General features: G+C 39.2%; 1 protein-coding gene across 1 annotated transcript; it reads left to right on the top strand.

The window, feature by feature from the left end:
- The first annotated feature begins 1,476 nt into the window (after positions 1-1,476).
- On the top strand, positions 1,477-13,583 carry LOC127978618 (collagen alpha-1(XII) chain-like). The gene is made up of 12 exons (XM_052583409.1): positions 1,477-1,534; positions 3,130-3,198; positions 3,807-3,956; positions 5,614-5,733; positions 8,336-8,500; positions 8,584-8,745; positions 9,016-9,171; positions 11,931-12,050; positions 12,156-12,320; positions 12,392-12,553; positions 12,647-12,745; positions 13,286-13,583. The coding sequence occupies exons 2-11, from the start codon at positions 3,138-3,140 to the stop codon at positions 12,733-12,735; spliced, it is 1,350 nt and encodes a 449-aa protein (XP_052439369.1). The 5' UTR covers positions 1,477-1,534; positions 3,130-3,137; the 3' UTR covers positions 12,736-12,745; positions 13,286-13,583.
- The last annotated feature ends 474 nt before the right edge of the window (positions 13,584-14,057 follow it).

Here is a 14,057-nt window from a genome sequence, read left to right as displayed (position 1 = left end):
ATTTGCAAAACACAGAGCTTCTGCTGATGATTTAGTCAGTATTTATTGCTTCTTGATCAGACCCTGTCTGGAGTATGCAGATGTGATGTTAGTTGGTTGCACAAAAAAGCAAGCAGCTTTGCTGGAAAGCATGCAAAAAAGAAAACTAAAACTTCAATACATCAACCTGATGTACAAGGACGGAGAGAGCCAGCCACCATTAAATTAATACAAGAGATGGCCCAGAACGGTCATCCTCTTCATGATATTTTTCCACCAACCTGGCCGGCTTCTTAGGAAGCAAAGATTTGACATTATTCAAAGCAAAGACAAAACGTTATGCTAGTTCTACCATTCCTTTTGCTGTTAGACTGTTCAGTGAATGGAAAGTGGATGATTAGGGGGCTTTCTGCTGTTGCACATGTACGTTTTAAAAGTTTTCGTGTTTACATGCATGTGTGAATAAATATTTTGCTTATGTATGGACAGGTTTATATGCATATATGTGTAAATGTATATATATATATATATATTTTTTTTTTTTTTTTTTTGTAGTTTTAATGAATTTGTTTTGAAAATGTTATTTTTGTGTTGTATTTCACTGGTATATTTGTTTTTGTTTTATTCTTGTAATTTTATCTTTCAATGTACTTTCTGCTATTATTCAATCTCAGTATTGCAAATTCAAACTAAACTTAATTTCCATATTTCCATATTGCACTCTTTTAAACGTCTGTTTGCAGGCGCTGTTGCAGTGATGTAGATCATACAGTAGTTGAATGCAGCTTGTTAAAGCACTAGTAAGATGATGAGTGCCGTAAGAAACATCACTCTCTCTTCAGTGTGTGTTAGTTCAGTCCTTCACTTCCCCTGAATGTGGAAGTGTTTTGCAGACCAGTTTTCTGCCAGAAAATGCTGCTCTGTCAGTCTTTGATGTTGATGCGGACACAACCTCACTTCCTGTGCTGGCCAGCATTTCCTGCCACAGGATGAAGATTTGTGTTCAGATTGTGTTTTTGGTTTTTACTGGGGTGAAAAAATGAAGAAATATGACAAAAAGCAATAAAATGCCCACTTTCACTCATTTCTTTCTTTAACCCTTGTTCTGTGTTGAAAATGCTTTACTCTTGGTGTTCCTGGTCAAAAATGATCAGTCTTTTAAAAATTGCTTGTAAATTTCTCATGCTATATTATCTTAAAATCTTGGTTTCAATATTTTTGTTAACTTTTGTTTCTTTTGTGATTTGATTGATTACAAGCCACATTGATCTGAGCTCATACACCTCAGTTTTTGAGTGAATATTGACAAAATTATTAAAAAATGAGCTTTTTCCATTTAGAGAAAGAATGTAGAAAATGTATCCACAAATAATGCGTAAAGTACACTAATGCTCGGTTTTGATGAGGGGAAAGTGTTTTATTTTAATCTTTGATCTGGATCTCATCTGTGTTCCGGTCTTCTTCTCAAAATCTCTCTCTGAGTCAGTCTTCATTCGCTCTGACTGCGCTGGGTTTATTCACTTCATCTCATCTGACCGCTTGGTTTTAACTGCAGGTGAGCATGAAATTGTGTTTTTTAACTATTAATAATAAAATAATAATAATAATAATGATATGCAATATTAATAATAATAAATGAATCTGTGATGACTATGTCAAAGTGATGTCCATATAGCAGAAATTGTACAGTTCTTGGGTGAATAAATAAAACAGGACATAAACTAATAATGATATATATTACTGAATTAACGACGAATGCAACAAACTTAATAATGTTTTTTTTGTCACAAAGAAAAGCATTGATTTTGAGCTAGACTGCTGGAGAGTTACTGCTAATAAATTCTGTCATCATCTCCTCACTTTCATGTCGTTCCAAACTACTTTCTTCTGCTGAACACAAAAGAAGATTTTGTAGAATGTTACCCTTGATTTCTACTGTATGAACTTCCTAAAGTATGTTCCACAGATGAAAGGAATTTGTACAGGTTTGGAATGACATGATGTTGAGTTAAATTATGAAAGTTTTCATTTTGGGGTGAATCTCCTCTTAAAAACTTTATTAAAAAAACTTTATTAAAAACTTTATTATTTGGAAATAATAAATACCTAATTTATAAGTGAGACATTGATATTTATCTGAATTATTTTACTGAATTAACGTTAATTTCATTAGAACTAAATATCTAAAAAGAAAGATGTTCTTGCTCAGAATCCAGAGTGTAACTGACTAGTATTAGTAGGATAGTGATCACAAGAAGTAAGACCATCATTACTATGGTTTTATAATTTTTAAAATAAATAATTATTAATAATTAACTATAAGATTTGTAGTTAAAAAAAACACCCATCTAAAAATTTAAATATTTCCAAATATGTAATACCTGAACATTTATAATGAATACATTTCTGCCAACACACACGCTCTGCTTTGAAGCGCGAATGTATCAGGACACACTTCTGGTCCCTATGTGTTTTTTGGTCTAATAAGTAATAACTCTGCCTAATCTGAAATTATAAGAAGAAAATGATTGGTCATCCAGACTTTTACATTTTTAACACTCTGTTAGCTTAGACATAATTAGAGGTTTCATCTGGTCTTGTTGAAATATATAGCTGAGTATCATCATCATAACAGTGGAAACTAATCCCGTATTTTCTAATAATATTAACATGTATATTGAAAATAGCAGAGGGCTTAAGACAGATCCTTGTGGCACTCCATATTCTCCATACAATACTTGTGATAATTGAGATGACTCCCCATTTAAATAAACATGATGGTAGCGATCGGACAGGTAGGATCTAAACCATCTTAGAGCCTGCCCTTGAATACCTGTATAGTTTTGTAATCGATCTATGAGTATGTCATGATCTATGGTGTCGAACGCAGCACTAAGATCAAGTAAAACAAGCAATGAGATGCAGCCTTGATCTGACGCAAGAATCAAGTCACTTGTATTTTTAACAAGATCAGTTTCTGTGCTATGGTGGGGCCTGAAACCTGACCTTTTTTTTTTTTTTTTTAAAGAGAGCACAATTGAAAAGATAGAATTTTAACAATACTGCATGAAATAACAAGTAAACGTGTATATGGACTGGAGTATGTGTACATTTGTTTGTAATTTTGTGACTGATTTGTGTGTTGATCAGCTGAGAGGATGCAGGTTCGAGTGCTGCTGATCCTGATACTCTCATCAGTATTAATCACACATGCTAAAGGTATGACTGTCTGTCTGATAAATCAAACTTTGAAAATTGTAATTTTATATGATGAAATTATCAAATGCATGCATAGTTATTCATGAACAGTAGCAGATTTGTCTTTCTGTCCACACACAAACCTTCATTGATGACTCCTGTTAGATTTATTCAAACTGAGACATTTGTTCCTCCATTTTAGCCTCGCTCAACCAACAACAATATCTCTGATCCACACAAAGCAGCTGTTCCACCAGATGGCAGTCTGCAGCTCTGATCACTTAACAAACAGTCAAAGCTTGTATGGTGATAGTAATGTTGCCGCACCTTTAACATCTAATTCATTCATTCATTTAGATCAGAGTTTTGCAGACACAAGCTGAAAGACATTTGTCTGTGGATAGTTAGATGTGTTTGTGACATAGTCATGGATAGCTGTGCATGCATTTGTTGTTCAGCACATTATATTAACTGATGATTTGCAGTATTACTGAATGTATAAAATAGAATGTAATCAACAAGGGTTTCCATCATTGAATTTTGGGATATCAAGTAAAAAAATGCTGGATGGAAACACCACGATGTAAATGCAATTTCTGACAAAAACAGATAAATCTGTTTCTCTTTAGTGGACAAATTCACATGTGACGCTCCAGCCGATATCGTGATGCTGGTGGACGGATCGGAGAGTATTAGCGAAGACAACTTCCAAACTGTGAAGACCTTTCTGGAAAGATTTGTCAGGTCCTTTGAGATTGGATCAAACCAAATACGCATTGGTACGTCTGCACTAGCTATATGTATTCCCTGTAAGCTGCGCGCGCACGCGGCTGCGCACTTCTTCCACCGCGAACGCGCAGAAGAAATAATGTGCCGCTCACACGCAAAAAATTAGTTGGGAAAGCAATTTCATAGTATTTTAGTAAAAACAAAAAAATTGCAATGATCGGGTTAACCGCTATAAAGTTGATGTCAGAACCGGTGAGTGCGGTTTACAGGTTTCATAGAAAGAGAATGATGTGCCCCTAATCAGTCGCTGTAGAAACCGAATTGGGGACTTCAGTGGACCATGTGGACGAAATAGCTATTATCGAGAGTCAACGCAAACTTAGTGACACGTGAAATAAACGTCCTCATATTTAAAAGAAGAGTGGCTTGATTAAGTGCTAGAAATTGCGGATGATGGGAACAGAATGGTAACAAAACTCATTTACAGTCCGACACAGGTGTATTGTGCAAACTACACTTCATAGATGTTTACCTATAGAATAATTAATATTCACGTTTTATATATATATATAAATTTCAGATCATAGTTTCAATGATTCAGTTTGTTTTGATATTATATCAGATTATGTGCTAATAAATAAAAGAAATAAAAATTGACATTTTTTAATGTCACTTGTGCTCATAAAGGCTGTATTAATTAGATTAAAATTACAGGAAAAAACCTAATATTGTGAACTATTGGGCTATATTGCAATTTCTAATATTTGTTTCCTATTTTAATATAGTGTACTTTAAAATATATTGTATTCCTGGTGAAGCAAAGCAGAATTTTCAGCATCAATACTCTTCAATACTCAAATGTATTCAGTGTCACATGATCCTTCAGAAATCATTCTGATATTCTGTATCAGTGTTATAACTGTTGTGCTGCTTCACATTATTTTTTTATTATTGTGCTGCTTTGATTAGGCTAATACAAAGTTAAAAATAACAACATTTATTAAAAATAAAAATCTCTTCTAACAATATATGTCTTTATGGTCCATTTATCCATTTAATACATCCTTGCAGAATAAAAGTATTTTAAAAAATACAATAGTGTATATTGTAACACAAAAATTAATATTTTGAATAAACACAGTTCTTTTTAACTTTTTATTTATCAAAGTATCCTGAAAAATACCACTGGTCTCAAAAATTCCTAAGCAGCACAACTGTTTCCAACAGTTTTGTTCCAAAAGTTTTGATTATAAATTACCATATCATAATGATTTATTATGGATCATGTGACACAGAAAATGTAGCTTTGATTTATAGGAATAGATTATATTTTAAAGTATATAAAAATAGAAAACTTTTATTTTAAATTCCAATAATATTTCTCAAAATAATTTTGTGTAATAATAATCAGTATTTTTTATCTAATAGATACAGCATTGATAAGCTTAAGAAACGTCTTTAAAAGATTGACTGATTCCAAACTTTTGAATGGCAAATGGTATAGGCCTTCTGTAAAAAAGAAATTCTCAGGTAACCTAAAATGTACATCCTATAGTTACATCAAGGGTCAATTAAATAGAAATAGCATATTCACATGTTACTAGATCAGACTCAAGGTCAGGAGGACAGCTACTTTTGCTGTGCATGTGCTGTATTTAGTGTTAGATTCCCTTTAGATTCACCGTGAGTGTTTGTGTGTGTGTTCAGGTTTGGTGCAGTACAGCAATGATCCAAAGATCGAGTGGCATCTGAACACACACAGCACTAAAGAGGCTGTGATCGACGCTGTGAGGATACTACCCTATAAAGGAGGAGGCACAGAAACAGGTTTACTTACACACACACACGTTGGTATTTGTGGTTTACAGGGACTCTCCCTAGGCGTAATAGTTTCTATACTGTATACCATATATTCTATCGCCCACACCAACTCTGCACCTTAACCTAAAACTTTCTGCACTTTCTGCATTTTCTGCACTCTCAAAAAAAAAGAAAAGAAATCGAGTGCAGTGTTAGTTCAGTAAGGCCACGGAGGTATAGGCTGCAACAAGCTAATGCGGTCAGCTGTCAAATAGCTCCAATCACTACCATTCTCCTATTAGACACGGGAGACATATACGTGGCATTACTGCTTGGTGGTAAGTATCTGCTCAACGGCTCGCATACATTTTGAGTCCTCAATGACGAACTGCCGTGAGACTGGTTTGCTCAAACGGGGAGTGAGGTTTACCTGCACAGCACTACTTGCTGGTGTCCGTTGCACTCACCCCACTAAACCTCACTCCCATCCGGGTCACGGCACCAATGTAACCCCTCCCTCCCGGGTCCTCGCCGCCGCACCTCATTCTTGTTCCGAGTGGGGCTCGAACCTGGGTCTCCGGCATGGGGGGCGGACGCACTAACAAGGAGGCTAAATGGCTACAGCAACTAGTGTCTGTCGCTAGTGCGTCTCTTGATATCGGGGAGTGAGGTTTACCTGCACAGCACTACTTGCTGGCCTCCGTTACACATGTTTACACAAACATTGATGGAGCTTACATCACGACCCCCCCCCCCCCCCCCCCTGGACAGTCTGATCATCTTTCTTTGTTTCTCACCCCTAAGTATTCACCCCTCATCAACCGTGTGAAGCCATCAGTGAGGAACATCAAAGTGTGGCCTACTGGAGCAGACTCTTTACTTCAGGAAAGGTTTCCATACAGGCTGCCTGTGGCTCTCACACGGACATTGACATCTATACGTCCTCTGTACTGGATTACATCAACACCACCAGTGACAGTGTTACAACAGAAAAACAGATAACAACATACCCTAATCAGAAGCCATGGATGAACAAGGAGGTGCAACACTGCCTTCAGTTCAGATGACGGACATGCATTGAGCCGGATCAACTCTTGGCCCGGACAGCATTCCTGGACATGTGCTTAGGGCATGTGCAGAGCAGCTGACAAGGGTCTTCACAGACATTTTCAACCTGTCCCTCACCCAAGCAACTATGGAGAGTCGTGTGGTGACGCGCTGCCAAGATGGCGATGGCCCACTCTGCAAACTTTGAGCTTCAGAAACACTCTACGTCCATGTTTCTATACAGTCTATGGATGCAGACGAAACTTTAGGCAGCTGACTTTCTGTCCTTGCTGCTATAACTACAGGGGCCTGACGAACACCCCTCAAAAAGAAAATTGGCCTGCTGTTTTCTCCCACTGGAGAGAACACTCTTGCTGCTATAACTACAGATGTGTGCTGTTCTATCCTTTAGCAAAGGATAAAAAGAAAAGGGCCTGCAGTTTTTCCCCGCTTGAGAGAACACCCCTCACTACTTAAATTTAAAGAGGGGCCTGCTATTCTCTCCCTCCTTTTGAGGGAAGAATACCCCTCTGCTAGCCAGTAGGCTGCATTAAGAATATCTCAATAACATTGTCTTTTCTCTTTTGCAGGAATGGAACAAGGATGGTTTTGGGGGGGTTTCTTCAAGCAGTAATACCTCTCATTATGTTTGGGGGGTTAATGTTTAAGCTCTTGTAAGTTCAATTCATTTGGGAGCAAGAACCCCCATAAGAAACCATACTGCCAAAGATAAATTGTTCAACAAACTCCAGTAACTTGCCAAAGTACTCCTGTCTGAAATCGAGCACAGCCTTAGTTCAGTCAGGCCACAGAGGCATAGGCCAGTTGATGCGGTCAGCTTTCAAATAGCTCCAATCACTTCCATTCTCCAATTAGACAAGGGACATATATACATGGCACTACTACTCAGTAAGTATGCTCAATGGCTCTCAACCCTCCCTTCCTTCCCATTATAAGCATGAGCATATTACTGTGCACCTTCTGGTTGTCGTCTCTTTGTTTCAGATCACTAAGGCTTTCGAGTCCCGGTTGGCATGAACCTCACTGAGGTCCACTGAGAGACACTCATTCTCTTAACCAAGCTACAGGATAGACGTTCCACTGCTACATATACATAATTACCACTGTTTGCTTTTAAAGACATTATTGAGTGTCTTAATTGTCATGTATTTCCAAGCTGATGGTTCCGGGGGTTAATGTTAAAGCTCTTGTATGTTCAGTTAATTTGGGAGCAAGAACCCCCATAAGGAACCATACCACCAAAGGTCAATTGTGTTCAATAAACTCAAATATAAGTAACTTGCCAAAGTGGTCCTGTCTGAACTCCATGTAGTGTGTTTTTCTAGTCTTTTGAATTGCAGGGACATAGTCATTGTTCATCATAAACCACCTTCACACTGTAATACCTCTGTCACGCTCATCATTATACAAAATTGTCTCCCTCTCAACCATTCAAAACAGGTGCACACAAACACACAGGTTCACTCATAAAGTCATACTCATATACACACTCTCACACAAAGTTCAGATCTAAATGACTTCAGTCTCACACATCAGTTCATATCTGTGTGTGTGTTTCCAGGTCTGGCTCTGATGTATATTATGGAGAACAGCTTCAAAGCTGAATCTGGATCCAGACCTGATGTTCCTAAGATTGTGATTCTGATCACGGATGGGATATCACGGGACGATGTTCTTTCTCCTGCTCAGAGACTCAGAGATGCTGGGATCGAGCTGTTTGCTATCGGTAACAAAACAGAACCAGATCTAACTTAAACATGTTATTGTAAATACTTTAGTTAATAGTTTTCTAACTGTGTGAATCTGCAGGAGTAAAAGATGCAGATGAGAACGAGCTGATAGCCATCGCCTCCCCACCGGAGGAGACACACGTGTATAACGTGGCTGATTTCAGCTTGATGTTAGACATCGTGGAGGGACTCAGCAGGAGCGTCTGCGAGTGCGTCTCTGAACTCAACAGAGAGATCAGCGGTGCGTTTCTGAGATCTCTGTTATTTAATGAGCAGGATCAGGAGGTTTAATCAGGAGATGGAGGATAAGTTTTCAGTATTCAATATGAATTATGGGTAGCAATAAACAGACATTTTCTCCCTCTGACAAAAATAAAAAATAATTTTTACATTTTCTTCAACAAACCTGCTATAGCAACTGTAGCCAGGTTTCCATTAATGCATTTTTGTGCATATTTTCTGAAATTGGATGGAAAAAAAGACTGATAAGTAACAAAATCTGTCTCCATAGTGAACATTCACACATGTGAAACTCCAGCCATCGCTGATATTGTGATTCTGGTGGACGGATCATGGAGCATCAGCCGTTTTAGCTTCAAAACTGTGAGGAGCTTTCTGGGAATGTTTGTCAAGTCCTTCGCTGTTGGATCAGACCAAACACGCATTGGTACGTCTGCGGTTTCTTTAGTTCCAACACACAGAACGTTTACATGCAACTAGATCAACAGAAGAAGAGCAGAAGCTTCACTGTGCTTGTCGTGTATTTAGTGTTCACTGTTGGATTATATTCACTGTGTGTTTGTGTGGGTGGGGGGGGGGGGGGTTGAATGCATGTCATTGTACACAACTGTGTATAATGACATGAGTACTAGAACATGAACATGGTTTAGGAGGTTTACACTAAGTGTCCCTGGAAAACCAATGGGTGTAGAGCTAGGGGATTGAAAATGCAGTTTGTACAGTAGAAAAACCATTACACCTATGTAGAATCCCCATTAACCACATATGACCTGTTCTGCCAAAATAAGTTACAATGCGCACATTAAAAAAAATGGAATGGAAAATGGTGAGCACAGTAACTCTTAATCACACACAGCTGAGGGTAATGAGCCAATAATCAGAGCATAGCGTGATGGGAACTGAAGTCCACAAGCACCGGGCAATCATCTGGGAGAACTCCCCTCTGGTGGCTGTCCTGGGCACTCCAACAGATAGCTGGGACATGGCCCCTGCTTTAAGGAGTGGATTCCAGATGCTCCACCAAGCATCAAAAGAATTTCTCATATAGGGGAAGGGGGCCTGGAGACAAAAGTAGACCAGGAGGCCAGGCAAGGGAACACTGCTGCTGAACACTGGACTGTGTTCATAAGTGGACTCTTGTGTGCTCCCAGACTGGAGCAGGTTCATGAGAAGACTCCTGAAGGCTCTTGGACTGGTGCGAGTTCATGAGTGGACTCTTGATGTCTTCCAGACTGAAACCAGTTCATGAGTGGACTCTTGAGGTCTTCCGGACTAGTCCGAGTTTATCAGTGGACCCTTGAGGTCTCCCAGACTGAAACCAGTTCATGAGTGGACTCTTGAGGGATCCCAGACTGGATTGAGTTTATGAGTAGACTCTTGAGGTCTCCCGGACTGGAAAAGTTGAATGAGTGGACACTTGAGGTCTCCCGGACTGGACTGCTTAGAGTGGCATCCATGAAGTCTGAAGACTGTGGCATCACGTCAATGATGGCTAGAGATTCTGACATGTCAGCCATCTTATGAAAGTACTCTGGAACAGCTTCCTCTGGAGCAGGCTCTGGATTGACCGGAGTAGAGTTAATGGCCCTCCTCCTCACCTTTTCGGAGGCGAGGGCTGGTGGGAAAAACCCTGCGGAAGGGTTCTGATTGACCTGGTGTGTCCTGCTGACTACAGTAATGGAGATACCTGACGAAAGCCCAGAAGTCCAGTGCCCGGTTGCATGAAACTCCTTAAGTGAGGGTTTCCCTGAGGGAGAAAAAATCCCTGAGGTAAGGGATTTCATTAAGAGCATTGCAAGAAACCTCTTAACTGTCACCCTTACCTAAGTGTTTATACTAAGCGTTTCACAGTAGTTTCTGACAACATACGGCAAAGATCGCCGCGGTTGCTATACCTCTAACAGTAAACAGGACATAACGAACCACAAAGCCAAACCCTTGCTAAAATCACACTTTTATTAATATATTTCTGCTATGGAGAGTACAAACAACAGAAAACAAAAAAACGTAAACCAAACTGGACAGAGGACGAAAAGGCAATTATTGTTTTCGTAAGTGGTTATAATAATAATAATACTTTTCAGCCTTTCATCAACCATTCATCGCCTCCAAGGGATTATTACGATCATTAAAAACACGCCTTGGTATATCCTCCTCTTCAGTTAACACTAAATCAGCCATCGTATTTTGAGTTTAAGTTGACTTAAGGGAGCTGTTTTGGTCCCTTAAATGTATTAAGGTGAAATGGTCACTAAGGGCTTTGTAGCAACACTTAAGGGAAAACTTAGATAATTAATGGGAAAAAGTTAATAACATCCTTAAGTTCCTTAAGTAAACCCTTAGGGATTTTTCTTGCAACCCAAGTTTCACTAAGGGTACCCTTAACCTTATATCTAAGGGATTTCTTAGCTTAAGGAGTTTCATGCAACCGGGCACAGGATCCTAAGTCCCTCCATCTTTCACTGGGAGCAGAGGATAACCAAGGCAAACATTAAAGAAATATTTGAGTGTAGCCTCATTATGATCCAGCCCAACTGCCAAAGTCCAGAACCACTGGGCGAAGCCTCTCACCTCCATCCCCTGCTGGTATAGATGCATCAGCGTCTGATGTCATTTCCATCCGCTCCTTCAGACGTGGGACAAATCTTAAAGCCCAGTTTCAAAAGACTGGAAAACACTCACTAGCTGCTAGATCAGTAAAGGATGCAGTATTCTGTCATAGACTGCTTTATTAGAGTCCCAAAACAGAAATCCACATCAAGGCTTCTTTATAGATCCTCATTTTGTACTTGTGATTCTTGAACAACTGTCTGCGTATGACGGATAACAGAATTGAGAGAAAAGTGTTTATTACATTTGAAATATGGATATTTTTCTAAAAAACAAAACATATGGATTTGCTACAAGAGGCCTTTATTTACCCCTCTGAGGCATGTTTTATTATGGATGCATGCACTTTATTTAACATGTTTTGGACTGTTAAACAGAAACACCCGCTGACTGCAATGATAGAGCTTGGAAGTGACAGGACAATTATTAATATAACTCCGACTGGAGTCTGACAGAATAAAGTCATACACACCTAGGATGCCTCGGGGGGGTTTGCCTGTAGCTGGAAATTAGCATGTGCACATTCACACTCATTCTGGCAGCTCAGGTCACGTACACAAGTGTGTGTGTGTTCAGGTTTGGTGCTGTACAGCAAGGATTCATGGATCGAGTGGAATCTGAACACTCACAGCACTAAAAAGTCCGTTATCGATGCTGTGAAGAATCTGCCCTATAAAGGAGGATACGCACTCACAGGTTCATACACACACACTCATACACACACTCACAAAGCTTAGTTCTGAACGACTTAATTCTTACACACCTGTTCACACGTGTCTGTGTGTGTGTGTGTGTTTCCAGGTCTGGCTCTGACGTATATTATGGAGAAGAGCTTCAAAGCTGAATCTGGATCCAGACCTGATGTTCCTAAGATTGTGATTCTGATCACGGATGGGGAGTCACGGGACGATGTTCTTTCTCCTGCTCAGAGACTCAGAGATGCTGGGATCGAGCTGTTTGCTATCGGTAACAGAACATAACCAGTTACAGTCTTGTTAATACTTGAGATAATGGTTTCTGACTGTGTGAATCTGCAGGAGTGTTGAATGCAGATAAGAAGAAGCTGAGAGCCATCGCGTCCCGGAAGAAGGAGACACACGTGTATTACGTGCGTGACGTCAGCTTGATGTTAGACATCGTGGAGGGACTCAGCAGGAGCGTCTGCGAGCGCGTCTCTGAACTCAACAGAGAGATCAGCGGTGCGTTTCTGAGATCTCTGTTATTTAATGAGCAGGATCAGGAGGTTTCTTCAGGAGATGGAGGTTAAGTTTCTCTTGGGTGTGTGTTTTCAGGTGAAAAAGGGTCAGCCGCTTCCAGTGACCTTCTGACCTCTGAGTTCACGGCCAGGAGATTCTGTGTTACTCGTCCAGCGGATCTCTAACAGAGCACAAGTGAGTGTGTGATCTAACCAAACTGATGATAGACCATGCTACTGTTCACAGATGAAGGAAATATGACATCTAAGGTTTATAATCATTGAGACACAGACAACAAGTGATAAAGACTTTTAATGTCAGATGAAGTAGAGATGCTGTTGTGATTTCTTGGCCAGTGCTGCGGTGTTTTCAGGAGAGGTCCTCTGTGATGTGCACACCCAGGAACTTGTTGCTGCTCACTCTCTCCACAGTCGCATTTATGTTTAAATATTTTAACATTTTCATTCAATTTGGCATCAAATGTAAAATACTATGGACAAGTTGAAGGGGTTTCTGTAAAAACTATATTAATATAATATAATATAACATAATATAATATTCTTTAGCATTTATTACAAATGAGAAATAACTTTCTCCTTTATACAGTCACCAACACAAAACCCACAGAAACGTCCTGAAACGAGCAGAAATTATTCTCCTTCACATCTCTGAATGCTGTTACTGTAAATCAAACATTTCACGTTCTCCTATTTTCTTCTCACGCAATAAATCTAGGTGACGCAAATGAAGATGATGATGATGATGAGCAGGAAGATGAAGATGCCATCAGAAGTGCTCCTGTTTGCAGCGTTATGTGACTGTCCTGAAAAACCAACAAAAAAACTAAGATTGTTTTATAATTTCATAACTTGTTGCATCTTTCTTTATAATAAATAACATTTTAAGTATTAATGAAGTATTTAGATTTTCTTTTAGACTCACCTCGAGAAGATCGGCAGAGATCTGATGGAACAGATAATACAGCTCAGTCATGCTAATTATAAGCTCATCTATACAGTCATCACGTCATAATGTACTGTAAAGACTTATATTTGTTATATTGACATTATGATATTATCTAATTAAAAACCCATAATATATTTTACCCTTACTGAAATATAGTAATACTACCATTCAAAGACTGGAAAGTAAATTTTGATCTTTCTACTGAATCCTGAAAAATAAAATGTATCACAGTTTCCACAAAAATATCAACATTGATAATAATCAGAAATGTTTCTTGGGCAGTAAATGATCATATTATTCTGATTTCTGAAGATCATGCGACACTGAAGACTGGAGGAATGATGCTGAAAATACAGCGGAGCATCACAGAAATACATGAGGAGAGGAGATCCACCTGCTGGTTCTGGAGGAATCCACCGCTGATGTCATCCTAGGGTGCCCATGGTTGGAGCAGCATAACCCTGTAATCTAATGGAAGACGGGCGAAGTCCTGAAGTGGGGCAGCTCCTGTTTCCAGGGCTGCATCACTGGTTGTCCTGTC

The sequence above is a fragment of the Carassius gibelio genome, chromosome B19 (assembly GCF_023724105.1).
Source record: "Carassius gibelio isolate Cgi1373 ecotype wild population from Czech Republic chromosome B19, carGib1.2-hapl.c, whole genome shotgun sequence".
Taxonomy (NCBI): domain Eukaryota; kingdom Metazoa; phylum Chordata; class Actinopteri; order Cypriniformes; family Cyprinidae; genus Carassius; species Carassius gibelio.
Note: the sequence above shows the minus strand (reverse complement) of the source record. Positions and strands in the feature narration are given on the sequence as shown.

Bases quoted from the DNA above. Each gene is read 5' to 3' on its own strand.
- LOC127978618 (XM_052583409.1), top strand. From the start codon at position 3,138: ATGCAGGTTCGAGTGCTGCTGATCCTGATACTCTCATCAGTATTAATC. The intron at 3,199-3,806 runs GTATGACTGTCT...GTTTCTCTTTAG, and splicing joins ATTAATCACACATGCTAAAG to TGGACAAATTCACATGTGAC. The intron at 8,501-8,583 runs GTAACAAAACAG...GTGAATCTGCAG, and splicing joins GATCGAGCTGTTTGCTATCG to GAGTAAAAGATGCAGATGAG.